The sequence below is a fragment of the Phalacrocorax aristotelis genome, chromosome 1, assembly GCF_949628215.1.
Source record: "Phalacrocorax aristotelis chromosome 1, bGulAri2.1, whole genome shotgun sequence".
NCBI classification, from domain to species: Eukaryota; Metazoa; Chordata; class Aves; order Suliformes; family Phalacrocoracidae; genus Phalacrocorax; species Phalacrocorax aristotelis.
The window spans coordinates 2,508,423-2,536,290 of NC_134276.1; the positions used below are offsets into that span (position 1 = coordinate 2,508,423).

Below are 27,868 nucleotides of genomic sequence, written 5' to 3' on the forward strand. Positions count from 1 at the left end.
AGACATTCACCCCCCGCCTGGACGCGGCCCTGTGCCCCTGCTCTGGGTGTGCCTGCTCCAGCAGGGGGTGGGACGGGATGGGCTCCAGAGGGCCCTTCCAACCCCCACCAGTCTGGGATTCTGTGTTTTATGACTTAAAATTTGTTCAACTAATCTGTCAGGATACTCTTAATAACAGAGGTACGCAGATAAAGAAACTTCCAACCTTTATTTTTTGCCAAGTGAAGTAGAGCACTGTGGGTAGTTGGGATCATATTAATCCCTAGATTATATATCTATCTTGGCCTGATGAAAGATCAGGAATATAATAGGTTAGAGGATATTGTGATGAATAAATCTGAATTGGCTTTGGGTCCAGTCAGCTTGGCTGCAGAGGATTTAGCCTCGCATAATTTCCTGTCTTAAAGCTGTGAGAGTTTGTCTTTGAAAACTTTGAAAAAAGTGGCAAACTTTGTGCCAGGTGTTTTTTTAAAAGGAACGCTGAGAGAGGAAGGGTTAAATTATATACCATTCAGGTCAGTTTAAATTCCTAGGAAAGCATTGCAGCAACACACAGAAGTGTAAAGAAAAACTGCTTAATGCCGGCCGGCTTGGTGTAATTTTTTTACTTATTTTTTGCTGTTACAGGGTAACAGGTCTGTAAATAGAGAAGGTGCTGGGTGTCTCGGCTTCAGGGAGGTTATTAATTCTTTCATGATGTGGTCTAAAATGTACACTAGGGAAATGTGGTCTGGGTAAAATGACACAACCGCGATGAAAAACATTTGGAAAATCCTGTAGATAGCAAATAGTTCTTTGTTGAAATGAAGGAGGTTTCTTAGGGCCTCTCCTGAATCTGGTAGTAGTCAGCGTTATCACTGATAGCTGGAGGATGGAGTGGGATGCGTGCTTATTAAATTTTCTGATACCGACTCAGGATGGGGCGGCAGGTGAATGTGCCAACAGCATTGAGGTTCAAAATCAGCCTGGAAAATGAGCCGTCCTTCAAGTCTTGGCTGCTACGTTTTAAGGAAGATTTGGACCAAGTGGAGAGAGACCAGAGGAGAGCAGTGAAGATCAAGGGCAAAGAAAATAAGCAGGTTATAAATGAAGACTGAAAAATTTAGGATTGAATGAAGAGGCACATGTTTACTCTAGAGCGTTAAGGAAGTCTTGAAACACTAAAAAGAGTGGTGTAATTATTCAGTTTCTCTGTTGTATAGTGTGCTGCAAGTTGCAGTAAGTGGTATTAGGGACAGTAGGGTAAAAATAGTTAGGCGTTGGGATAAGACTCCGCAATCTTTCCCGAATGGCCTTTGCTGGGGCAGGATCATTCCTCCCTGGACTTGGGGGACTGTCATGCGGATGGCTTTTGCCTTTCCTTTCTGTAGGATCTCACAGATACTCCTCCTACCAGTGAATATGCTATTATTGGGAGTTTATTTTTTTAATCTCTTTTATGGATTGAATACAGGAGATAATGCTAAACTCCAGGAGCAAGATGTTTTGGAAAGAATTAACAGGCTTCCAGTGAAGTAACGCTTTTAACTCTTAACAAATGAACAAAACCCATGAAGGATAAGAGATTCAACATTCCCTTTGCTAAACCTGATTGCGAGAGTGCCCTAGGTGATATTTAACTGCTGGAAATTAATTTTCAGCTTTCCTCTTTGTTTTCCTTTGCCTTCTTGTCATGCTTCAAATATCAAGAAATGAGAAATGGAGCAGCCTGGAAAGAGATTGCAAATGGAAGGATGAAACTCTGTGTTTTCTGGCATTGGAATCATCTAATAGTAGGAAGGGATACGCCATCGCCAGGAAGGGGAAGCAGCGTGATTAGAGATGCAGCTTTATATTAGATAACCAGCCTTTCATTATGTTTCTGGGGAGTTTTACAGTTGATGCTGCAGGCACAGGGAAACCCCCTGTACCCATCGGTTAGCTCTATTAAAGGCAATGCAGATAAACAGCCCCGGCATAGTTCTGATCTGCGCCTTTTAGAAAGTATTGGGATGCGCTGTAGAAGTCCGTGTGCTGCCGGTTACACGGTTTGTTTTCATTTTTATTTGCGCTGCAGCAGCGCTTTAGTCATGGTCTTGTTGCCCAAGGCCCTGTGTAAGCTCTGAGCAAAATAATTGTGTCTGACAGTGGTTTCGTCATCAGCTTATAATGTAAATTGGACCAAGTCGTATCCTGCATGGAATCCCTGAATTGAGTCCATGCTGAACGGAGTTCATTCTCGCTAAATCGGTAAGGGTTTTATTGAATCTAGCTCTCAGAAATAAAATACCACTTTAAATAATCACCGTGAACACTTAATAACTATCTTGGAATTTAATATTGAGGCTAAATTGTTCTTCTGTATTCAGGAGCTGGAGTCCTCTTCTCACCACACAGACGGCATCGCGTTGTTCGCTCCCACATGTTCTCTTCTCCCTGTCCAAATGTTTTGAAGGGATCGGCAGCAGCGTAAAATATGTTTCCAGTTACTCTTCAAGCTGGTGAAAAAAACATCTGTATGACTGATAAAGTTGTCTATGAAATTTTTGGCACTAAGTGTCTCGCTGTTTCAGTGAGTCGGGCTCACTGAGCTAGCGAAAGTCGTGTAAAACCTTGCTGATTTAAGAAAAGAATCTGAGAGCATCGGGGAAGCACGAGCGTCTGAAATGGCTTTTTCGGATGCATCTAATTTTTTTCTCATTTTTGTAGTAGAAGCATTCTGCAAAATATGGAAATTTAGCTCAGTTGCGTGGGGTTTTTTTCCTTCTTTTTTTTTCGGAGGATTCTCTGTATTTGGCAGTTTTCCTTCATTCTCAGCCAGTCGTACTCTCCTACAACTAAAAATGTTACTTTAAAAATATCTGATATCAGTCAAACTGCTGTTTTTACGGAGGCAAGACAGTCTTAATGTAACTCAATTTTATTTTTGAAGAACCAGTAGGACTGAAATAAAACAGAATTTTCCATCTCACACACAACTCTCAAATAATAACAGTCCAACATTACTGAACCTTTCTTTTTTTGTTTAAAAATAGACCAAAACAAGGCTGTCTTGCACATAAGCAATGGATGGGTTTGACAATAAGGATTTATACATAATAAAAATACTACTTTTTCTGCTGCTATTGGAGAACCTTAATTTGCAGGCGTTGGATAGTACAACTGGCTTCCAGTCTTCTGCGAAGTCAGTCGAATTGGGAATAACCTCACTCCTCTCAGAAAAGTCAAGTAAAGAGAGAGATGCTAAAAACCTCTCCCTTGTGGAATGTTTGCCTGCCAGAAGAGTACTTAGCAAACAAAATAATGCCACTTAGTAAACAAAGTAATGTCAGGAAGCTGCTGCTGCAGCACAAGACGCAGAGGCAGCGATCTCGAGGACCAGCCAAGCAAATTGCTGTGCATGTATCCGTGGGGGAGAAATAAAGCGTTATTTGTTGTCACTTGTCAGCGATCAGTGCTTGGAAAAGTTGCTTTTCAAACTAGAAAAATAGCGTATTAACATCCGGTAGTAGCTAATGGATGTTAAACATACGGGACATCATCTGCCCAGCTCAGACTTGGCTTCAGGTAGGGGCTCTCCCCTGGTCTCCTGCTTCAATTTGCCTTTGCATCTTCTCCATCGCTGCTGCTTCAGGGTCCCGCCACCGCTGCAAACGGCATGGCTGGGGGAAGCTTTTCAATCACAGACTTGTTCCAGCAGCTGCCGTCCATATGCCCTCCTTGGCTGCCAGCCTCAGATTTAGCGTGTTGCCTAAGGCCTTACCTCCCGGCTGGGCTTCTTCTACCATCCATTTCCCTTTCCCCCACTCGGAGGGATTATTTGGGCCGTTTGCTTACAACCTGTGTTGGCGTTCCTTGGATCGCTGACTGTAGAGATTACTCAGACGACGGTATTTCTCTGCCCTTCTCAGTTAAAAGTTCCTTTTTTTCCTGCAACGATAACAGAGTACAGATTTATTTGTAGCACTGAAAGTTATAAGGGTTGGTTGGTGGATTCGCTCTGCTAAAGAGAAATGCTCAAAATGGTGCAAGACACTGAAAGCACCTCAGTGAAAAAGCGCACCACGTTTGTCCTGTTGATAGGTGTTTTGCAAAGCTCGGCATTACATCAGGTAGCATCTACGATGCCCTCTGCAATCCATAGTAGGTTTTAGAGGACCTGACTGTCATCAGCACCTCGCAATTGTTGCAAATAAAGATCTCGAGACTACTTTGCAAAGCATCGTTGCTGTATCTTTTTAAAAGCCGCCTACTTTTCTGTCAGTGATCTTTTAATTTGGGACATCTTTCTCTACCCTTTTCTGTCAGTAATTACTTATTTCTATTACTATTATAGCAAATATTTACAGAGTATTCCTTTTTTTGGGGTGTTATTTTTTTTCCTCCCCCAATATCTGTCTGTATTGGGTTTACGTGGCCTTATTAGAATTGGCCCTATTAGAAAATACTGATACATAGACTTTAGCTAAGGTCTGGTAACAGGGAACATCAAATAGGAGCTGCAGCACTGGGAAATATGAATTTGAGCATTCATGAAACCGTGCTGATTTTATTGATGGTCTTTCTGTTCAGCAGAATTTAATTTCTAGGTGTTGATTCCTTGGATGGTTGATTGACACAATTTTATACCCCATCCATCCATCTGTTAGGCAGATTTGCAAGGAGTTGAAGTACCCGTGAATGTGCAATATTAACGCGATTGTAGCACAGCGATACAACATTTGTTTTGATGGAGGGGGAGGAAGGGGAAACCAAGACATGGAGGAAGGACATGCGCCTTCTTCAGATGAGTTAAAATTGGGTTTATGCGACAGCCGGTCTGTTTACGCTATTCTATATTTGCTCTTTCTAAATCCCGCTTAATGAGTTAATAACACACGCAAGCAGAGTCACCAAGTACATTTCTTTCGACAGAGGTTGAGCAGAGGTTGCACAGTGCTTGCGGGGATATCAGATGTTTTTGACCTTTCCTGTCAGTAATTATTGATTAAAAACAGTGTAGTTCAAAATGAATCAATTGTTGCTACCATTCAAAGGTAATTAACTGAACTGTGATTCAAATTCAGTGATACACACCTTAGAATGAAGTGGAAAAATTAAATCAAAAAACCTTGTTTCACAGCCATCAGAGAGCAGACTATTATTGTAGTTTTGGTGAACTACACTTTTACATATTTGTACTAAAGATTGCTTTAGTTCTTCTTCCGCTATGGAAGGTTTGAAGGCAGGCCCGTGCCTTCGCACGGCCCACGGAGGTGCCAGCACAGCGGGACGCAGGGCTCTCGAGCCCCGCGGCAGCTGGGCATGTGGATACACCGACCTCGCAATATGCTTCTCTTGAACAGGATTTTCAGTTGTGATGCTGCAACTGTCTGTAGCCCGTCGAGACTGAGAAGGAGGGTTTTTATGGAGTTCACTCAGCTTTGGATGGGGATTGACGTCATTTTTGGTAGCGCCTTTGTTCAATGAAGCTCTGCCCCTTTCTCTAAAGTTACTTTTAAATAAATATTAAGGAAATGCGTCGTCAAACAAGATGGAAATCAGGAGGGCATTCTGCACGGACTTCTGTTCTTGCCTCTCGACAAGTTTATCTTTGCATTTAAATATTATCTCAAGCCCGTTAACTGGGATCGATGTGCACCTTCAAGGAAGACACGAGCACGCTCCTAGGCTGCAGGCAGAGTCGGGCGATGCCAAAGGTTAAACAATCAGTTGACTTCCCTGCTTGAGCCCGACAGTGCCCTTCTTTGTTTCCATGCAGCAAAACAAGAAGTGTTATTGAGAACAGGACAAGGAGGATCTCATACAGAAAAGTTACATTCCGCACAAAGTTTAAGAAAGCAAACCTACTGTGCTGGGCTAATCAAAAACCACACGTTCGCCTCCAGAGGTTCTGTATGAAATGCCAACGTGTGGCTTCCCCTTTTACATGAACAAATGCTAAACGATGAGACGTCTTCCCGCTGCAGCTGGAGCCCCCTCCTTGACGTTTCATTGATTTCAGTAGCTGGCTTTGTTCTGTTTGGAAATAAATGGTTAGTCTTGCTAGTTTTGTAGTTGATTTGCTGACATCAGTAATAGGGTTTCTATGTGCAAAAATGGTTTTCTTTATGGAATGGAAACATGAAAATAGCACCAGGTGGGGAGTGCCTAATACAGCACCAAATCCCATCACAAAATGCTCCGCCAGAGTTAAAGGAAATGTTATTTTTCCTTTTATCTGGGATTTTTTTAACAGCTACCTAATGCAATTTGCGCATCTTTAAAAAAAAATGGAAGAAACTGCAATGAAAGTGCAGGAATTTATAGTTACAGGCATGACTTTATGTGTGACAATAATTGCTGGCTGTATATGTGAACAGGTGCGTTCACGTATTTCATGTTCCACAATGAAATACCAACGTGGAGTTTGAAAAATGATCCTTAACTGAGCAAAAAGTGCAACGGAAATCAGGGGAGGTAACTTGGGAAGACTTGGAAGCTCAGAATGGGAAACAACAGATCTTGAAAACTGGCTTCACGAGGACTATTAGCATAAACCCGGCTGCAAGTATTGTTAACACCAAAACCTGGTACCTGGCTCAGCAGATCGGTTCAGAGCAGTTGAGCTCTAAGGTGAAATATATATGTTTACAATGAGGGAGCGTAAGTTTTCTACTAATGATATATTAGCAACAAATAACATTTTTCTGTGTGAAAGTGTCAGTCAGACTGTAAGCTCAGTAATAAATTTTTAGCATCAAATGGGCTGGTAAGACAAGAATGAATTCTGGTTATGTTTTTGAGTTACTTCTGATATTTTTCTCTAAGAGAACTTAAAGGCTGCCCTAGCAGGTGGCAGCATCTTAAACAGAGTACGGAAGATGTAAACAAATGACACTGTGCCATGCCTCTCGGCCCTGGGGAGGCCCCACCTCGAATGCTGGGCTCAGGTTTGGGCCCCTCGGGACAAGAAGGCCCTGGAGGGGCTGGAGCGTGTCCAGAGAAGGGCAGCGGGGCTGGGGCAGGGTCTGGAGCACAAGTGTGCTGGGGGGCGGCTGGGGGAGCTGGGGGGGTTTAGCCTGGAGAAGGGGGGGCTGAGGGGAGCCCTTCTCGCCCTCTGCAGCTGCCTGAGAGGGGCTGGAGTGAGGGGGGGGCTGGTCTCTGCTCCCAAGTCACCAGTGACAGGGCGAGAGGGAACGGCCTCAAGCTGCGTCAGGGGAGGTTTAGGTTGGCTGTGAGGGAAAACGCCTTCCCTGCCAGAGCGGTCAGGCCCTGGCACAGGCTGCCCAGGGAGGTGGGGGAGTCCCCGTCCCTGGGGGGTTCAACCACCGTGTAGCCGTGGGACTTGGGGCCATGGTTTAGGAGGCCTGGGGGTGTTGGGTTGGGGGTTGGACTCGATGATCTGAGAGGTCTTTTTCAACCTTAATGATTCTTTGAATCTCATTGAGTGGGTTGGAGGTGAAGATGTCTCACCCCAGGCATTTCCTTAGGATGCACTCTTCTGGAAAGCATGTGTGGGGTTGATTTTTCTTAGCTGGAAAGGGAATCTCAACCCAGGTCTCCCACTTCTTTGCTAAATAGACTTTTATACAAAAGCTGGAGAGTGCTTCTCCAGCGATGGTTCTTTAGAAGAAGCAGGAATACTTCTCAGTGTTCGTAAACCCATTACCCAGCTCCATGAGTTGGATACCATACATACTCCTTCCCATTTGATGGTACTCAATTCATAAGCGATATATACTGTTAAATGAGATTACGAGCCCAAGGAGGGACCACTGCGACGGCGACTCCCCCTCCCTTGCCTTGTTTACAAACTAAATTTTGCTGCCTTCTGAGCTTGAACGTGAAAATGTTGTTATTGATTTTCTGAGACCATGCAAAGTGAAACGCAGGGACTAAAGAGCGTAATTAACATTAATAATTAAAGGTGAACTGCATTTTTCAATCTGTGCGCTGTTGTAATCCTCTGAGTAAAGGCTTGATCCTGTGAACAGCACAGCTTCTTCAGTTCACTGGTAGTGGTGCAACCTTGAAGGGTCAAATTTGGGCATTTCGGTTTGGGCACGTAAATGACCAGATATTTCATTGCTCCTCAGAACCCCAGGTCCTCGTTCAGTTAAAGAAGAACTTCGACTCTTACAGCTGTGACAAACTGAGACGTTTTACTTCCAATATTCCTGCCTCTGATTCTGCTCAAACATCTTCCGTACTATTGGTCTCACTGGGGTTAGTCACATGCAGAAGTACTTCAGAGCTGAGCTGTGCATGTGTAGGTCTCGGCTAGAGTCCCTCTGATTTAAAATATTACTGTGAAACTCATGAATTGTTCTCAACAGAAACTAAAGTCAAACAAAAATATAAAAAGGGGTAAAAATAACGGTCTTGCACTGTAGTATTTTGCTACTACTGTAGGTTGATTGCTTCTTTATGCATCTGGTTCTCATTCGTCTGATATAAGAGGTAACTAAACAGTTTTGCTCCTAATTTTAATATCTTTTTCCTTCTTTTAACAGAGCATTCAGAAGCTGGCTAGCCAATACTTAAAGAAGGACTGGCTTGGAATAAAAGCTGATGAACGAAGTGATTATAGGTAATCTAACAGTTGGATGTCTCAAAATAGCTGCCTTTATAATTTCAATCTGTATAATCATTTTAGTCAACAGGGAAACACTGCTTTTCTGTAGCTAAAGTTATTTTTATCTCTGTTGTAGAGCAGTGCCAGTTAAAAATGAACCTTCGTTTTCCCCTGAAATTCTGAGATTAGTCTTAAATAGATGTTTCTTACTTGAACATCTTTCCGTAGGAAGATTGGAAAAACAGAATGGCATGAGAATGGCTGGGTATTAGTGCTTGTACCTGAACATATATTTTAGTAAATAGCTTTAAGGTTAGAGTAATGAGCATGTGGATTTCTTCATAGGAAGGACCAGCAAGAGATTTCTTTCTAGGAGGCTGTTCTTCATGAAGATCACATCCAGCAGCAAGGAGGAGGCAAAGCAAGAAACAGTTGTTTACAAAACTGGGTTTCATTAACATGAAAGGTGGTTTGTAACATGACGACAGAAATGGCTCAGTTGCTGAAAGCCTCCCACCTTCGAACAGCACCTCCTAACTGTTTTGAAAAAGTTCTCAGATGCTTTGTTTTAATGTGTTCTTTGTTGTCTGGCAAGTTTTATTTCAAACAGGAAGAAATTGTTGATAGATTTGTGTTTTGGACTTCCCATACCTTCACACCGCTTGTGTGTCTAAGAAGGAATAAACTGAATTATCAGTCTTAAGTATATATAAAATGCTCCCATAACACACAGACCCCTCTGACATGCAGCTTGCTCCCCACTGAGTAAGCCTTTCTTCTGCCTTCCGTGCCGTCAGATACACCCACAGCGCCCAGAGCTCTCCTCCAAACACCTGCCGCCCCCTCTGTCCCTGTTGCCATGTGCTTGGGCTCTGCAGGCTCTGGCAGTCGTTCCTTTCTGCCAGCTGCAGGGGAGATCTTGTCATCCTCTTCCCCCGCTCTCCCTGCTCCACCTTCTTCTGACTTGGGTGCTTCTGAGCGTTCGTGGTGAATTACTGGAGCCCTGCGAAGCTCTCTACACAGCTACGGCGGTTGTCTTTGGCCTATTACACATGCTGAAGAAATTACAGGTAGCTGAGGCAAAACTGATGAGCTGTAGCTACTTGCTTGATTGCAAGATGCCCAAAATCACAAAATCCCTGATCTTATCAAAAATTGTCAACATCCGCTCTGGCTTCAGCTGCTGGACTCTGTAGGGTCTGTTCCGTTGGAGCAATGGGTTCAACCAAAAATATTTGCCAAAAAATTGAATCACAAAACAGGGACAGGAGGGAAGAGTTTTCCTTTTAGTAAAACTTCACTTAAAATTTTTTAGCTTTGCTTTTAGAAGCAGTCCCTAGAACGTACGCTACTGTTATGTCAACCAATCCCTATTTTCAGTGTAACGCCTGGCCTCCCTTTCTCCCTTCCTTCCCACAACCTTTCTGTGCTTCGATATTTTAGGAGCATGTACTCAGTTTGGAAATCGCTCCTAGAAGGCACGATGCAAGTGGCCCAATCCCGACTCAATATCTGTGAGAACTATAAAAACTTAATTTCTGAACCAGCCAGGACTGTACGGTGCTTTAAGGAACAACAGTTGAAGAAGGTATTTGCACTTTAATACTATCTTTAAACTTGTGTCATTTTTATTTAGAAAAGATGGTTATTACAAACCTTTTAGTATGGCACTTTTAAAATATATGTACTTTTTGGTCTCTTCCTATGCGTGTTGTTGTAGAAGTAAATAGTTTCTTGAAGGTCTGAGCTGTGTTATCTGAAATGAAAATTGCTTGGAAATGAGTCTTTTAAAATGTGATAGGCAGTTGGTCAAAACTATCTCTGCAAGTCTGACATCACGCTGCAGCCATTACATTGAATCGGTTTTGCAGTGACAATTGCATGTGAGTTTTGTTAGAACAGGCTCTGATTTTAAGAAAAGGCGTATCTTATAGCTGAAGGAATGACTTGTGCAGTAGTCAGGGTGTAGAATGCAGGTTATCCAGCCACCTCCGGTAAAGGTATCACAAGAAAGTATTGCAAAAGCTGCTGTAATTGATGTATGTATCCATGCAAAGAAAATAGCGTAGTTCAAGGAAAAAAAGTAAGCTTGACTTTCATTTAACTGATTGTTACATTTTAAAGTCATTTATGTCTCAAGAGGTTTCTACCATACCTCTTAATCAGAATCCGTTTCAACTAAAATGTGGTGTTCCATCTGTTTCCATAAGGCAGTAAGACACGTTTTAAAATACAGTGCTGTGTATTTATGTAAAAGCTAAATACTCTTCATATTTCACCTAGTTCGTGTTTGTGTTCTGCGGATTCTGCTGCAGTGAGGAGAAAACTTTCTGTTTTAAAGAGTGAGCGTAGCTTACAAAAAGTCACTGAGGCACCGAACATAAACTTCTGGAAGTTTTCAAGAATGATCTTTGGAAATGCTTGCTCTGTGGCTTGGGTGAAACGTAACAGAGGGAGAGGAGTAGAAATGCTGGTGGAATGCACTTTGCAAGCGTCTCAGATATTAGTTGGTAGTTGTAAATATTCCTTCTGTACATTATCAGCAAGCATTTATTAACATCGCCTCTGGGTTTAATTTGAGGTAGGCTGAACGATCCATTCTAGGTAAAAGACAAAAAAAAAACAAACCCAAACCACCCACCATTTCAGTTTTGTTCGCTAAAAAGTTACGACAGCTAACTGGAACTTACCTAGTTATATATTTTAAAGGACTGTTTTGTAAAATACTTGGCTACAGACTTTTAAATAGATGTTAGTGTAACATGAGTTCTTTGTTTCTGAGCCAATTATTATGCAGCTCTTAGAAGCATGTGCAATAGCTGTTTTTCTGGAGGAAGAAATAACTTTATTCATGTTGTTGTATCGTCCTGTGAAATATTATTTTTCACTGAAGCTTTCCAAACAATGCTATAGCAATTTTATAGTGCCCTTACTGGGTAAATCACCTCCAGTTTTATTATTCTGCAAGTGCCGATGCTTCAGTGTTTATCAGTCAGCAGTAGAAGTGGGGACTACTTCTTTAGATTACATAAATGATAGAGGTTCCTTTTTTCCTCCACTTTTGAATTAACAGAACAAGTTATTACAGTTATCGGGGCAGTACTTCAGGTTCAAAGTATTCTAACAGCAGTACGCTTTCTCTACAATATGGAATAACCATCCACTTGGCGGTACTAATTTCCTCCACAACAAACTTACTGTTAATACAGTGCGATCTCTCACCCTTTCCTTTGGATTTCCAAACAGAGAAATAATGAATTGAGCTGACCTCTGTCTAGACAAAAGCTTAGTAACGCTGAAATTCAGAGTCAGTAAGACACTTGTAACATTATACTGGAAAGCCCGTGTAAAATGGAGTTTCTCTTAGAAGCAGCATCTCCTTCCAAGACTGTGGTAGGACTTGAGTTGCTCTTGATGAGACATCAGGCCTGTCACTGTGAACTCAGTGCTAGGGAAGGTTATGGAGCAGATCGTCTTGGTGCCATCATGCAACACGTACAGGACAACCAGGGGATCAGGCCCAGTCAACAGAATTTAGGAAAGGCAGGTCTTGCTTCACTAACCTCACCTCCTCCTGTGACACGGTGACCCGCTTAGTGGTGAGGGAAAGGCTATGGATGTTGTCGACCTAGACTTTAGCAAAGCCTTTGACACCGTCTCCCACAGCATCCCCCTAGAGAAGCTGGTAGCTCATGGCTTGGATGGGTGGACTCTTTGCTGGGTAAAACTGGCTGGATGGACAAGCCCAGAGAGTTGTGGTGAACGGAGCTGAATCCAGCTGGCAGCCGGTCACGAGCGGGGTTCCCCAGGGCTCAGTGTTGGGGCCGGTCTTGTTTAATGTCTTTATCAATGATCTGGATGAGGGGATCGGGTGCACCCTCAGTCAGTTTGCAGGTGACACCAAGCTGGGTGGGAGTGTTGATCTGCTGGAGGGCAGGAAGGCTCTGCAGAGGGACCTGGACAGGCTGGATCCATGGGCCGAGGCCAGTTGTGTGGGGTTTAACAAGGCCAAGTGCCGGGTCCTGCCCTTGGGTCACACCAACCCCAGGCATCACCCCAGGCCTGGGGCAGAGGGGCTGGGAAGTGCCCGGCGGAGAAGGCCCTGGGGGTGCTGGCTGACAGCCGGCTGGGCATGAGCCAGCAGTGCCCAGGTGGCCAAGGAGGCCACCAGCCCCTGGGCTTGTGTCAGCCCTGGTGTGGCCAGCAGGAGCAGGGCAGGGATGGGGCCCCTGTGCTCGGCCCTGGGGAGGCCCCACCTCGAATGCTGGGCTCAGGTTTGGGCCCCTCGGGACAAGAAGGGCCTTGAGGGGCTGGAGCATGTCCAGAGAAGGGCAGCGGGGCTGGGGCAGGGTCTGGAGCACAAGTGTGCTGGGGGGCGGCTGGGGGAGCTGGGGGGGTTTAGCCTGGAGAAGAGGGGGCTGAGGGGAGCCCTTCTCACTCTCTGCAGCTGCCTGAGAGGGGCTGGAGTGAGGGGGGGGCTGGTCTCTGCTCCCAAGTCACCAGTGACAGGGCGAGAGGGAACGGCCTCAAGCTGCGTCAGGGGAGGTTTAGGTTGGGTGTGAGGGAAAATGCCTTCCCTGCAAGTGTTGTTGAGCATTGGAAGAGGCTGCCCTGGGAAGTGGTTGAGTCACCATCCCTGGAGATATTTAAAAGACATGTAGATGTGGTGCTTGGGGACATGATTGAGTGGTGGATTTGGCAGTACTGGGTTAATGGTTGGACTCGATGATATTGTAAGTCCTTTCCAACATAAATGATTCACTGATCTTTTTTTTCCAGATGTTTCTGTAAACCTTTACTTCCTCGACTTGGTACCTTATAGAAACTTCATTTTTATGACCTGTTTTAATACTAAACTGGAACAATTTCAGAAAACCTCATAATTTGCTGAAATATATTGCTAAACTGCAAGGTGACCCTGGAGCAGCAGCAATAAATACGTCTCCTCTAGATCATGTTTGACCTCTTAAGAAAAGTAATCCCTATCCCTCGCTCAGCAGCTCTTGGACACAGACGAGAAGGCTGTTTTGAGGGCAGCAGCCACCCCTTGTCATTATCTTTCCCCAGAGACCATGTAAGCTTATCCCGTAAGTGATGTGTGGTTTCGTATGTTGGCCTGGGACGAGAAGGCAGAGAGCTGCAGCGGTGTTCATCAGGTGTGTTCTGGGAAGATGAGGTGGCCACCACTGCAGACGTGCGCACGGATCTGTATCAGAAGGCTGAAAGGCAAATAGAATAAAATGGTGCCGGGCGGAGGCAATGCAACAAGAAACCATCCCTGTCAGCTCTCTGGAACAGCTTTTTAATACAACCAGTGTCTACCCAACCCAGAACCCCTAAATGGCATCCACTCTCCTGACAATTTTTTATTCTTCAGAGATGCAAAAGCGAGATTATTTTAGGCTTTTAAAAAGATCTTCTTAACAACTGGGGTTATTTGATATTTTAATTTTTGATGCCGGCAGGAGACTTCAGGGATCAAAATACCGATTGATGTAGCAAACCCCCCGTTCTTTTGAAATGATTTTAGGTCTCTGTCAGCTGTCCAGATTTTTCTACCTTTCATTTTTCTATCATACACTTGGAGGACTTCAGAAAACCCAATCCTGCCCTCTGCTACTCTCCAAACCCCCCACCGTGAAGCTTACCTTACGGAGCCCATTGCTTCATTGTTCTGCCCACATCCAGTACTGGTTTTAGTGTGAACTTACATAAATTTTTATGTACTTTATAGCCAGAAAGGTATTTGACTTTTTTAGCGAGACCAGGATGTGTGGTGAGAAGATGAACAATTTCTATTGACTGAAAGAAAAAGCTTCTTTTGTACGGGTGGCTGGATATTATTTTCAGCAATTGTTGAATACAGTGAAACTAATGTTACGTTGTTGGATTGCATCACCTTAGTAGTCCTGTGATGCTTGTGAAGGAAGTTACATGCATTAATAATTGGTGTAATGAAAAACCATAGCTGTTTAGGGGGGGTGTTCAGTAAGAGGACAACATGTGGCTCCTTGAATGGGAGAAGTGGGGTGTGTGATAATGATGTGAAAAGAGGTGGGTCCTTGGGTCCTCTCTTTGGAGGACAGAAAGGCAAATGGAAAGGCAAATTGATTTCCTTAAGCTAGCTCGAGGCTCTGCCTCGGAGTATTGCCTGGAGCCTTCGCTGACCGCATCTAGTCTGTCATAGCTATAATTAAATACAAATGTGTTGAACTGTCACTCCTGCATGTACTTAAGCTACTTCGGGTAAAAGAAAATCTTTACAAATCACTTTGAAAGATAGTATAATTCTAGACATGGATAATTCACATTTGTTTTGTTAAGTAGGTCCTTTCTGCTTAACATAGATCCTTTCCCACAAATGTTTTTCGAGGCTGATAGGGCGTTTGGAGAATTGCTGAATGTTATAGCGATTGTTGTGGGTTAACCACAGTCAGCAGCTCAGCCCCAGGGAGCCGCTCACTCACTCCCCGCTGGCGGGATGGGGGAGAGAATCGGAAGGATAAAAGTGCAAAAACTTGTGGATTGAGATAAACGCAGTATATTAGGTAAAGCAGAACAAGGAATTCGTTTGCTCCTTCCCATCAGCAGGCAGGTGTTCAGCCATCTCCAGGAAGGCAGGGCTCCATCACACGTAACGGTGACTTGGGAGGATGGATGCTGTAACTCCGTATGTCTCCCCTTCCTCCTCCTTCCCCCAGCTTTTATTGCTGAGCACGACGTCCTACGGCATGGGATTCCCCTTGGGTCAGTCGGGGTCACCTGTCCCCGCTGTGCCCCCTCCCGACTCCCTGGGCACCCCCAGCCTCCTCGCTGGCTGGAGAAACAAGCGGCCTTGACGCTGCGTAAGCGCTGCTCAGCGGTAGCTAAAGCATCCCTGTGTTGTTAACGGTCTTGGCCACAAATCCAAAACACAGCACCAGCTACTACACAGAGAACGAACACACTCCCAGCCAAACCCAGTAATTTTTCAGCTATTCCTTTGAATATTATTATTTAACATTAAAATGTATGTCTTAACAGTGGTTAGGTCGTACGGAAAACGTGGGATTATCTTCACTCCTTGACTAGCTCGCTGTGTTAAGCCCCTAAATTTTCTTTGCGAATGACACCCATTTCTGACATAATCCTATTTGGTGGAAAGCTCTCAAAATAGTTTAAGAAAAAATGAGCTCTTAAAATAATGTTTATCAGTTTGTTCTTGTTGCTGTTGCGTTGTTGTATTACAGAGAAGGAAGGATTAATCATTTGTTACATCACCTCCGGTAGATTGCCTTTGGATTTTTCCCAATTGTATTCCAATTATTGCAACTAATTGCCTCATCCGAAGCTTTCAGAACTTTTATGTTTAATTTGCAAGTTATCATTGAATTTGAATAGTTAAACAGCAGCAGAAAGAAAGAAAGAAATAGGGTTTTATGTTCTGATCAGCTTTAAGAGAAAGGCATGAATAATTGACCAGGGGTGACTCGGAGACAGTGTCGTTCCATATAAAATGTAATAAAGAGTAGTAAAATGATGGTGATGGTATTATTTGGAGGCAAAAAACCCCATTAACGTTTTGTTTCCTGAATGTTGTTTTTTTCAGTGCGTGGACCAGCTGACAAGGATCCAAGCCGAATTACAAGAGACAGTAAAAGATTTAGCTAAAGGCAAAAAGAAATATTTTGAGACTGAACAGATGGCTCAAGCAGTGCGGGAGAAAGCTGATATTGAGGCCAAGTATGTTTTTATAATAGCATATGTATAAATAATTGCATGCGTATAAAGCAGATTTGTGCTTGTATTAGTTTTTACACTTGATATTATTTTAGAAGCTAATTGCTTTCAATGAGCTTGTGCCATTTTTTTTTTCTTCTTGCTTGTGTACATTTTTGTAACCATTTCCAGCGTGCTGCTACCTCGAGAGTAAAGTGTAACTTATTCACGCTGGTTTCTTTAGGAAGGAAGTTAAACTGTTTGACATTTCCAAAGGACAGTGCGTGAGCTGCTGCTCTTGTTGATACTAAAGGCTGCTCGCTTTGTTTTTGCTCCACGGATCTCAAATTTGGTATCAGTCCATCTGGAAGGGGAGAGGGGATGGCACGCTCTTTCCCATTTTTGAAGATTAATTTTTGAGGCTTTAGGTTTTTATGTGCCTTGACATCCTAAAGCCGTCGATTTCCTTCCTTTCAGGATAGCAACTCTCATGTTTTCAGTTTGGAGTTTGGCCTGCCTTACGGGAGTTTGCTGTCCCCTTTTTTTGCAAATTTATTTGTTTTTATTTTTATAAATGACTCAGCGTTTTTCTCAGGGAATGAAAAGAAATTATGGTTTCATGGGAGAATTCTTGTGTCTTTCACTTTATGAGGGCTGGATGATGAAAAGAACTTTAATAAGATTTCCTATAATACCTGTAGAAAGTAAAAAACCCCAAACAAAGGAACAAAAACGCCAACCAAAAACCTGAGCTTGGGAATTTTGGGGCAGATTCATCCTGCAGTATTGTTCAGATGAAAATAGCTATTTATTTGATTTTGGGTTTTATTTCCTTTTTTTAAACCACCGTCTTTCAAATAGCTAATAAAGTACTTCTTTAATTTCTCTGTCATGAATCCAAATATCTTCTGTTAATTTCTGTTCCAGGTCCAAACTTAGTCTTTTTCAGTCAAGAATAAGCTTGCAGAAGGCAAGTGTAAAGGTGAGTATAAGAAAAACTTGCGTTTTGCTGCTGATTTCCTGAGGCATATTACCAAAGCAGTCTGGAATCTAGAGACGACTGCCGTTTTGAAAGGTATATTGTTAGAACAAGTGATGAGATAAGAGCGCTCCTTCGGCAGTCAGAGTGCAGAGTTACATAGGACCAAGTTTACCAGGAAAGTTTTTCTAGTGTGAGTTACAACTGTTCTTTGAGGCCCGCATGTGAAATGATGGTTGCATGAGAGGAAAACGCATTAGAAATCCCCTTACCATTTATAAATCTGTTAAGCTAGTAATCCTTTAAAGTTTTGACTATAGTAGTACTTACATATGCATGTTTATTTGCTATTAATACATGTTTGGCCATTTAACTTCTCATTAGTACCTATTTTTTACCTTCTGTTTCTCGTTGTAGTTAAAAGCACGACGATCCGAGTGTAATTCCAAGGCTATCCATGCAAGGAATGATTATCTTCTCACTTTAGCAGCTGCTAATGCACACCAAGATCGCTATTATCAAACAGACTTAGTAAACATTATGAAGGTAAGGAAGCTAATTTAGGTACGGGAGCTGGGAGGTGTGAAAACCTGGAAAGCAAAATGAGTGAAGTACAAAATCTTGGGTCGCTTTGCGACAGCAACGTTGAATTCTCTGACATGCTGCGATCAATGACAGCGTGGTGTGGTAGATAGATCCTGCAGTAGTGTGCAGGATACTTGGTACCAGTTGTCAAGCCTCAAAGCTGAGCAGTCAGCTTTATTTTTTAATTCACTTTTTTTACCTGAAAAACTCACTTGGATAAAGGAATCAAGTTTGTAAAACTAAGACCTGTATTTCCTATTGTAGTCGGCCTTAAGGAAGCTGGAGATTTTTTAGCTCTTGAGCAGCATAACCCATAATCCTTGTTTTGTATCCAGTTATCTGATCAGAACATTCCTTGCTGGTGTGATTAATGAAAACATAATCATGAAATATCTTGGTTTCGAACTATGAATTTTAGAGAATAGCAAATCAGCCTTGCTGTACTCACGCGTGGCAGCTTGCCACATCAAGCCAAGAGTAGATACTTGAACTCATAGGAAATGACATACTTAAAAAGTTCAAATATGATTGCTCACATTTTTTTAATATCATCCTAGAATTACTGAAACGTTCACTATTCCTGTAACTGAGATAGTTGTGGATAAATTGGAAAATCCTTAAAGTCAGCTATTTAAAGCTAATTCTTGCTTTATGTAGGTGCATTTCATGTATTGACATATTCAAAGTTTATTTAAATTTGCTAGCTACAGACTGTTTCCAGGTGATGCAATCAGGCATGGCAACTTAGGAGTCTGTAATTTGCATTTAAAATGGCTTTCCTGAAGAACTGCCACTGTATGGTAACAAATCACTCTTTTACCAGCATGCTTTTGCATACTGGGAATAAAAAATATTGATCTGAAAAGCAGGTAGCCAAAATAGAAAATGAGAGTGCCAAACGAGGCCTCTGAGGGATTCTTATACGTAATCCTTTATATCTTGACTGAGGTAAGCACTCCTATGGCAATATGTGCGTGCCTCTTGGAGTAAATTACAGCCTGAGTTACAAATTCATTGCTGTGCCTAATATCTGACTTGGAAGGCTTAATCAGAGCTGGGTATCTCAGGGGCAATGCAGGGCTGATAGTCCTTGAGGCAGCAACCCTGCCTTCGCTCTGTCTGTGTGTGCAGTTGTGCTTTTCTATTAGTAAAATGGGAATATTTGTGCCGGCTAAATGTTTAGTACATGGAAATTGTTGCAAAGTAAATATTGCCTCATGATACTGGAGATAAAATTATTAATTGATGCTTACATAAGGAAATTCCATACTTACATGCATGGTTGGCTGTCATCAGTTAATGCTCTTACTTGGAAGTAATGCCAGAAGCGAATTTAGTGTGTTCACAAGAAACCAAACAAAGCAGTCGTTTGAAATAATTCAAGAAATGAGCAGACAGCCCAGGTAAAATGGTGTCCGGCTCTGGGGGGCTATGGCTGCTCTGGTCTCGGGGCCGTGGCCCGTAAACCCTGCAGAGGGATTCTTGTCGCCTCTGTATGTCTGGCTGCGTTTCGGGTGTATTCCAAACTAAGCACATGGTGAGCCAGGCAGCATCTCCAGCTCGTTGAGTTTCCGTAAACATTTATGTCTCTTGGAAGGTGTGGGTTTTCTGTACTGGCAGGTGAGAAACCTGCGGATGCCCCGGCAGCGTAGGTTTTTTAATAAGTTGCAAGAAACCATCAAACTAAAAACTGTTGAATTGTTTCTGAAAGGCTGAAAAGTACAATAATGGAAAACAAAGTCATGCTGGCTCCGTTGCTCTGCGTGCGTGCTGGTGGCCGTGGACGTTCTGCTTGCATGGGGTCCAGTCGCTATAGCTGCTGCTGATCCGTGGTGGTTTCTTCACTCAGCTACTGGGCTCCCTCTTATCCAGTCCTTTCTTTTGTAGAGCTTGTTTTGAAGCTTTTTTCAAAGTGAACGTTTTTTTGATATGGAACCTATTCTTCTATATAAATAATTGTGGTTTGCTGAAAACCTAAGTTGCAAGTGCTTTCATTGAGCCAAATTACTTTGGGAAGGACAACATTCAGCGTTCTTTTTCTGCATCTCTCTCAGATATTTATAGTAGTTGGATCTCCTCGTCTGATAAACAACTGTGTTCTTAATGAAGAACTGTAAATTCGGGATTTTTGCACTGTCGTCCATGAGCAAAATCACATGGGAGCACACCCGCGTGTCCTTGCAGCGGGGTCATTCTTTGGAGCAAGGGAGAGAGTAAGACAAGGCAGGGTCTCAAATTGAAATGGCTGCTGAATGCGTTTTTAGAAGAGGGAGTGAAAACCCTCAGGAAAATCAAGTGTAACGTATCACCGGGCTCCAACTGCATTCATCCAAGAGCTCTTATGTAAACTCAAACATGAAACTGCTTAAATATAAACAACAGTGTGTAATCAGGTGCTAAAACCCACCTCGGTGCCAACAGAAAGCAACAAGTGTGCCCCAACCTTTGAAAAGGGCTCCAGGAGGGGCCCTGTGAATTCTAGATGAGGAAATGCAACTGCCCTACCAGGCGGGCTGATGAAAGGAGTGGTGATGAACAGAGTCAGTTCACACATGGGTAGAAACGATACGCTGGGAACAATCAACGTGATTTTTTGACGAGGGAAAGCATCCTGCAAAAAGAGATCTTTAAGGAGTCAGTCGGCCTGGGGAGAAGGGTGATTCATCTGACTTAATGTCTCAAATTTGCCGGGAGCTCTCAGCAGACTTCCCACTCAGTCTCTGCTTACGGAAAAGAACGGTGGTGTGACAGGTAGGGCAGTGAGGGTTTTCTCATAGATTAATAACTGATGAAGAGATACAGAAGATGTGGAATTAAAGTGAGTACATGGGTTTTATAAGGGAAGGAAATTTGCTGGCAAGTTCCTGGTTTCTCTCTCACCAGTCTCCTCCTTCTGAAATGCGTGGGGGAACCGTGCTCTTTAACCTCCTGAGGAAATGATTATTTAGCATAATGATTTAGCATCAACAATGTGGAGATGGAGCTGAAGAGCACGGTGATGATTTGGAGGTGAAGAGTCGTTCAGCGTAAGCAAATGTTAAGCTTATGACCAAGAGCCGTAGTAAGATCCTCACAATTTTGGTTGGCCAGGCAACTAAACAGCACATGAAATTCATGTTAAAAAGAGAAGAAGAGCCAGCTGGGGAGAAAATTGCTGCCTGCAGAATGAAGAACTGCGAATAGCCATTACCATTTATGAAGGATGCTCAAACTGGAAAATGGAGTGAAGGATAAAGAAATGGAGACTTTGTCTGTTAAATGTTTATAATCCTTCCTGTAGGTAACATCTCTAGGGAAGGAGGTGTTTCCAAAGGGTATTAACACCCTTCCTAGGCAGCACAATTCCTGTTCTAATAGATTGAGTGGTGGTGTGACCCGATATGTGTTACATGCTATAATACAGTTGTGGTGTCTCAGCTAAACATGCTCATTTTTGTCTTGAGATTACCATTCTAAAAATGTATCTTTTATCTTCATTTTGGTAAGCCCTTAGGTATTCCTGTAGTGGTGGCCACTCTGCTGTCTGTAAGTATTTCTTCATTCAGCTGCCACTGAACTGATACAGAATCAGAGTCTTCTTCTGTTTGAACTCTGCAGGTCTGTCCACATTTCTAAAACACATCAAGTTTCTCCTTAAACTGTTCAGATTTTATCTGTCTTGCAGTACCTTTGGAGTTACTGCCTTCTTGCAGATACTCAGCTTCTCTCTTCTTGGTTCTCTCTTGACCAAGACTCTCAAAGACAGAACTAAGCATTCCTGAAAAATTCACTTCCCACAACAGCTGCCCCATTTGAAAGCGAACTGTAAGACTGAACTGGAAGACTGACTTCTGTGAGGAATGAGTTGGGATTGTTGAGCGGAATCAGTAGCATCTTGAAGATCATAGGGCTTACGCAGTTATTTAGTGTCTGCTCTTCCGGATGAGTTTTCCAATAGAGCCATTAAAATCATGTGGAAAGTGGAAAAAATGCAATTTTGTTCTGGTTTTAAAGACAGAGCTTACATCTTTGTCTAGAACAGTTGTTTTAAATGGCATTTAGGTATAAAATGATGGCTGCTTGGTACTGCTCCTTTGGAGTGCATCAGTATGAAGTTCGCTAAAGAATCATGGAATCATAGAATCATTAGGATTGGAAAAGACCTCTAAGATCCAAAAGTCCAACCCCCAACCCAGCACCCCCAGGCCTCCTAAATCATGGCCCCACGTCCCACGGCTACACGGTGGTTGAACCCCCCCAGGGACGGTGACTCCCCCACCTCTCTGGGCAGCCTGTGCCAGGGCCTGACCGCTCTGGCAGGGAAGGCATTTTCCCTCACACCCAACCTAAACCTCCCCTGACGCAGCTTGAGGCCGTTTCCTCTCGCCCTGTCACTGGTGACTTGGGAGCAGAGACCAACCCCCCCCTCACTCCAGCCCCTCTCAGGCAGCTGCAGAGAGCGAGGTGGTCTCCCCTCAGCCCCCTCTTCTCCAGGCTAAACCCCCCCAGGTCCCCCAGCTGCCCCCCAGCACACTTGTGCTCCAGACCCTTGCTCTTCAGAAAGAGTTGAAGTTTATATGGTTTTCTAGTTAAGTTACCCAAAGATGATAAAAACTTTAGCAGTGGAAAAAGCTGTGAAGAAATTTCAGCCGGCTACCTATTACTGTGCAAGAAAGTAAATCTCATGCTTATTTACAAATGTCTCAGTGGCTGTTTCTGTTTGCGTTCATCATAAACAATTTCTTCATAGGTTTTCATTTTAATTGGGTGGTTGTTTCCGGAATGAGAATTGCGCTGTGCGGGTGGTGTTGGTGAGAGAGTCGTGGGCCTCCAGCTCGTTCGAAGCCAAGGTTGGCTTGGCTGGAACACAACCAGTCTCTGGCCATGAAATGCTGCCTGCTGCTGGCTTTGGGCTGGAGTTGTAGCGTAGCGCTCTCTGAAACCATTGCTTGGGACCATCTGCGTGTGCAGACAGCGCTCGCTTTCCTAGAAACTTTGAAACTTTACTAACTTTGACGTCAACTTGTATACATTGAAAAATAGTGGATTAAAATAAATAAGCTGTCTTTTGCTACCTGTTTTCTTCTTGTATTAAATTATCTTCTATTTCACTTTGCTAAAACCTAGGTCTGTCTTAGTGACACTTGATCCAAAGGTGGCAATTCGTGTGACTTCTCTTAAAAACTCTTGTTCACATTTAACCAAGTTATAATTTATTAATTATGCCTTCAGTTTTATAGTACCCAGCTGTCAAGAACTCTTTTGCTACACGTCCCTTGACTCCTACTTACTCAAGAGGGCAAAACACTGCAGTTGGTTATAGGATGCGTCCATCAAAGGTTGGCCGTTGCACCCTGTGCCAGTTGAACTGAACGCAGACGGGTAACGTTAATGCATGGACAACAGCGTGTTCGTCCGTGGCTTATAAGCAATTAAATCCAATAAAAGTTCATACCAGTGTTAAGACAAAGGAGGGGTGGTGATATTTTTGCAGTAAGAGTGTTTGTTTATGCTGGCACAAGGTATTTGCACAACTCTTGTCGGGAAAGCATAACGTGTGTTGAGTTAGAGACACCTTAGGCTACTCCGTGGTTGGAAGAAGCCGGTGTTGGTTTTGTTCCTCGTACCTGACTCAGAAATGCTGCTGTGGCACTGTCCTGTGACAGACGAATCACCAATACATGTTGTGGCCTTATTTAGTTCTCTGTAACAGGCAGCAAATCGAGTTTTCCATTGGCAGGATTCCTGGTGACATCCAGCTTGTGACAACTGTCTGTAGTTTAGAATACGTTGCTTTATTTTGCAACGTTTTTATGGAGAGAAGAATAAATGATTCACTCTCCTGTGTTTGCAGCCGTGAAAGCCGTCACAAACAAAACAGGGTGAAAATACAAAATGCTTCCAGCATTTTTAAAGGAATCGAGAATTGTTTCTACAGTGCCATCCTACTTAACTGATGACACCACTAAATAAGAAGCAAAATCATTCTAGATCTCCCTTTGGAAAAGATTTTAAGCCTATTGCCTTCTTCTGTATCTGTCCTTTATGTCCAGAATTTACATCTGGGTATAACAAAGTTACACCACAGACCTGAGCTCTGCATTTCATCCTTTGTAGGGAAATTTAAAAAAAAAAAAAAAACAACAAAAAAACATAGACTAAAGCATCGCAATGTTTTATTCCTTACCAGTTTCCTGACAAGCTGCTTAGGAGCAGTTGCCATCACCTGATTGCTGAGGTTCAGCCTGGAGACCCTTTTAAGCCTAAGTTGTCTGCCTGGTGCTCAGGCGTCTGCGGCGGGTTAAACTGGGGGCAGAAGGAAGTGTAAGATGATGGTTGAAGTAAATTCAGGGCTGTTTTGATACTTGGGCTTTTTAGAAACTTTATTATTGCTGCATTTAATTTTTTACTGCTCTGCTCTTAACTCCTCTGTAAGTTCCTGTCACGAGCCACCTCAGAATATGACTTCCTAAAGCAACTTATAATGAGGAAATGTTGATCTAAAACCAAGGGGGCGTCGCAAACGTTTTAAATAATTCTTGGTGTATTTTTAGTAGACGGGGAGAACTAAAACTTAAATTGATTTCAAAGTCTAGACTTTTATAGATGACATGAGCATCGTCACAGCCGTTTATTCCATGACAGCCTGTGGGAGGTGGGTGCTCGCGTGTGCGTGCGACTTGTGGGGTTCAGGACTGCCTCATTGGAGCTTCGCAAAAACCAAGGTCTTTGACACAGTGTAAAATATTTTAATATTTTGTTTCTCTGGTACGTTTTTAAAATCGGTTGCTCTCAAGGGTTTCCCTTGCAATGCTTGTATTTCAGTGTTGAGATCTTTAAGGAAAACCTGCCTTAAGATTTCAAAGGTGTTTTATGGAGGTACGTCATCAGTGGAGCTTCGTGGTTGATGCCAGCCATACGGTCACCTTCGTAGCTAATCACTCTTTAAGGATCCTGAGTGGTATCGTAGGGTATAATAAAAAACAAAACAAAAGCCCCAAAAAGAAACCTCACCAAACAATGAGCAATCGAGTGCGATCTTAATGTTGGAGAACTGTATAAAGTGATATATGTTTTATGAACAATGAAAAACATCTCAATAAGGTATTTCTAAATAAAGCTTCCTGGTGCTTTTTTTTTTTTTTTGTCGTCTTAAATTTATTTCATATTGTACCTAGCGCGGCCTTTGGTGTTTGAGGGCTGCGTTGGAGGAATGGTGTCAAAAGCCAGTGTGCTTTGCTATTTCTGATTTCAGTCAGGGTTTTGATATTGTTGTATCAGTCACCTTTTCTGGTTTTTCTGTACTTTCCAATTTGCGTGGCATGAGGAAGTGCAGTTGTATAACTTGGCTCTTGTTCTCGATCGGAGTTCTTGTGGTGGTACGGCAGGTTTAAATAGAAACTTCGTGTTACGTAATTTCCCTGAAACTGGTCTTTACTTATGCATGGGCGATGATACTGAAACATGTTACAGCAGTGCTTTTTTAATTCGAGAGATCAGTTTTTAAAATTACAGGTGCTGTTTACCTTTTCCACATATTCACCTGTTTTTAAGCGCTGTCTTAAAGGGTTCTGAGGGAGGAAGAGATCTGGCTGGCTCCTGAGGAATGAGCTGGCAGTCATGAGGATTAACGTGAGCAGTGGTTGAGCCATTGCAAGGGAGCACCAGGAGTGAGTACCGTACCTGGAGCACATGGTGAAGGAGGAGACACTGAGAGAACTGGGCTTGCTCAGCCCAAGGAAGGAAATGGAGTCTTAAACTTAGGCTTAAACAGTCTTAATGATCTACAGGTGCCTAGTGGGGAGCGTATGGAGGCGACTGGGCCAGGCTTTTATTTTATTTTTTGGAGGTGATGGCATCATGGGCAGGGAACGAACTGGAACCCAGGAAATTCACATTAAATGTGAGGGAAAGGTTTTGCCATGAAGGTGGTCAAACAGAAACAGGGCCTCGGAAGGGAGGAACGTCATACCTTGGAGACATTCAAAGCTTGACTGGACGCAGCCTTGAGCAACCTGATGTGAGCAGAGGTTGGACTGATATCTCCCTTTCAACCTAAATTATTCTGTGATTCTTTGAAATAACATTTTCTATTAAAAAGGTCCTGCTTGGGAACCCCTACCTTCCACTTTCTGGGGATTTTTTCCTGCCATTAACTGGAATAACTGCATGAGCCAACAGTGCTAGAATATTCGTGTTTTGATGAACCCTCTTTTTTCTTTATGAGAACTGTTGGGAATTTTTGTGAAGCTGAACTGACGTCCGTGTTTTCAGCATCGTCATCCACCACTTTTACGGAGCACTTTTAATGATAATTTAAAACAAATGTAAATACAGGCTCCAAATGTGACTCGTACAAATGAAACTCAGCTGAAGCTGGCAGTTTTTATAAAAACGACCCAAGTTTTGAAGACTTGGTGGTTTTCAGTTAATAATTTGATTTATGCCTGGAAACTAACAGCTTGTGTATGGCAGATGGTTCTTTCCTCCAGTGACTCCGTTTGACTTGAAAAGTAAGTTGATGTTAGCCGAAGGTGTTAAATTGTCTCAGGAATGTTATCCTAGCAGTGGCCGGCCAGCGTGTGTCCTGTATAAATCAATGGCTGACATTTGCATATTTCTGCAGGCTCCAGAACAAGCAGAACCAATCTTATCGCTGTAAGAAATCATTTTATGTACACGTTATTGTTTCATGCTTCTTAGAATGATTTAGAAGCACCCAGGGAGTTACTTTTCTAAGATGGAGATTATGTCCTCAATGAAAAAATAGCATTAAGATAAAATAATTTTGAAGTCACTCGAGGTTTCTATTTTCTTCTATAAATCTCTTTTATTAATTCAGCACTAGCTATTCTTTTAAGATCCTGTAATACTCCCTTTAAAATGTAGAGGGAATTGATGTAAGCGAAAGAACTATTGTTTCACTTCCCGCTCTTGTCAGCTGCGAGCCACAAATATTTTGTAATTACAATTAAGCCAGCCTAGATTGTGTTATCTACAGTATCAGATGGGCACGGTAACTTTCCTTTACAGACGGTCGATGAGTGTGCGTTGCTTTCTCATGTTCATTCCAATGAATGGAGGATGAGTGAAGGGAAGCAGTTGCCCAACACATGATACGAGTGTTCCAGAAGTGCTCGTTGTAGGCTTCACAATAGCTGATACGGCGCTGTTTTCCCTTCCGGGGACGTCCGTCTGTGTGCATACATGCACGTAAAACCTTGGGGAAATGAATATGTTTAATAAGGCCCTGTTTGTAGTGTGATTATGATGCGCGTAAATTGTTGGATAATTAATACAAAATTGTGCTCTCTTGTTCAGGCTTTTTCTTAAATGCTCATCCGTCCCACTTCCCAGCTGATACCTAAGCGCTGCTTTGGAGAACTTTAGTTCCTTCACAGTCTAGCGAATATGCGCTAACTACAGTTTTGAGCATTAATATTCCAGCTGACTGTGAGTAAACATTTACAGGGAAGTGAAAAGAAGCTTCCCAGAGGAAAGACAACCACTTCTGGTGGTAATTTGGGCACAATCACAGGGAAGGGAAGTTTAGATGGCCTCAACAGTGAGGGGTGCTGCCACCACCGGCTGTGGCAGCATCTAATAGTTTTGATTTCAAATCCGCCGCCTGCACTCTGGGAGATCCCGCTACTCATCACGCAGCCTTTCCAAGCTAACTCGAGACGAGAGCGTGGGTCTGAATCACAACTATTTCTGTCGTACGGATGAAAAACTGAGCGATGGTCACATTGGCCTGGTGACAGTCAGCTCTGTCTCGCCTCGTGTTTTAGCCACTATTCCTTGTTCGAGCATTTGGTCCAAAAAGGCTTTTCATTTCCAGGGGGGCTAAGTATTTATTCCTCCGTGGGTGCGGAGTGTCTAGTGTAAAGACAGAGCATAGCAAAACCTAACATATAAATCAGGGCAACTTAATTATCTTAAAACAATAATAATTTTTCATGGGATAATAAAACTATTTCTTGATAATGCTTCTGGCTTGTCAGCGAGTTTTCCCCTGGTGTTTTGAACTGAAATACCTTTAGAAAAGAGATGATTGTGAAATACTGTGTGATTCTACAGAGGCTCATGAA

General features: G+C 43.0%; 1 protein-coding gene across 2 annotated transcripts in view; it reads left to right on the forward strand.

Moving 5' to 3' along the window:
• FCHSD2 (FCH and double SH3 domains 2) overlaps nucleotides 1–27,868 on the forward strand; it is a 167,410-nt gene that overhangs the window by 76,434 nt on the left and 63,108 nt on the right. For both annotated transcript variants that reach the window (XM_075111324.1, XM_075111390.1), the window contains exons 4-8: nucleotides 8,475–8,551; nucleotides 9,980–10,124; nucleotides 16,125–16,258; nucleotides 17,162–17,216; nucleotides 17,631–17,759. In XM_075111324.1, coding sequence (XP_074967425.1) covers nucleotides 8,475–8,551; nucleotides 9,980–10,124; nucleotides 16,125–16,258; nucleotides 17,162–17,216; nucleotides 17,631–17,759 — 540 coding nt within the window. The remainder of the gene's footprint in view (nucleotides 1–8,474; nucleotides 8,552–9,979; nucleotides 10,125–16,124; nucleotides 16,259–17,161; nucleotides 17,217–17,630; nucleotides 17,760–27,868) is intronic.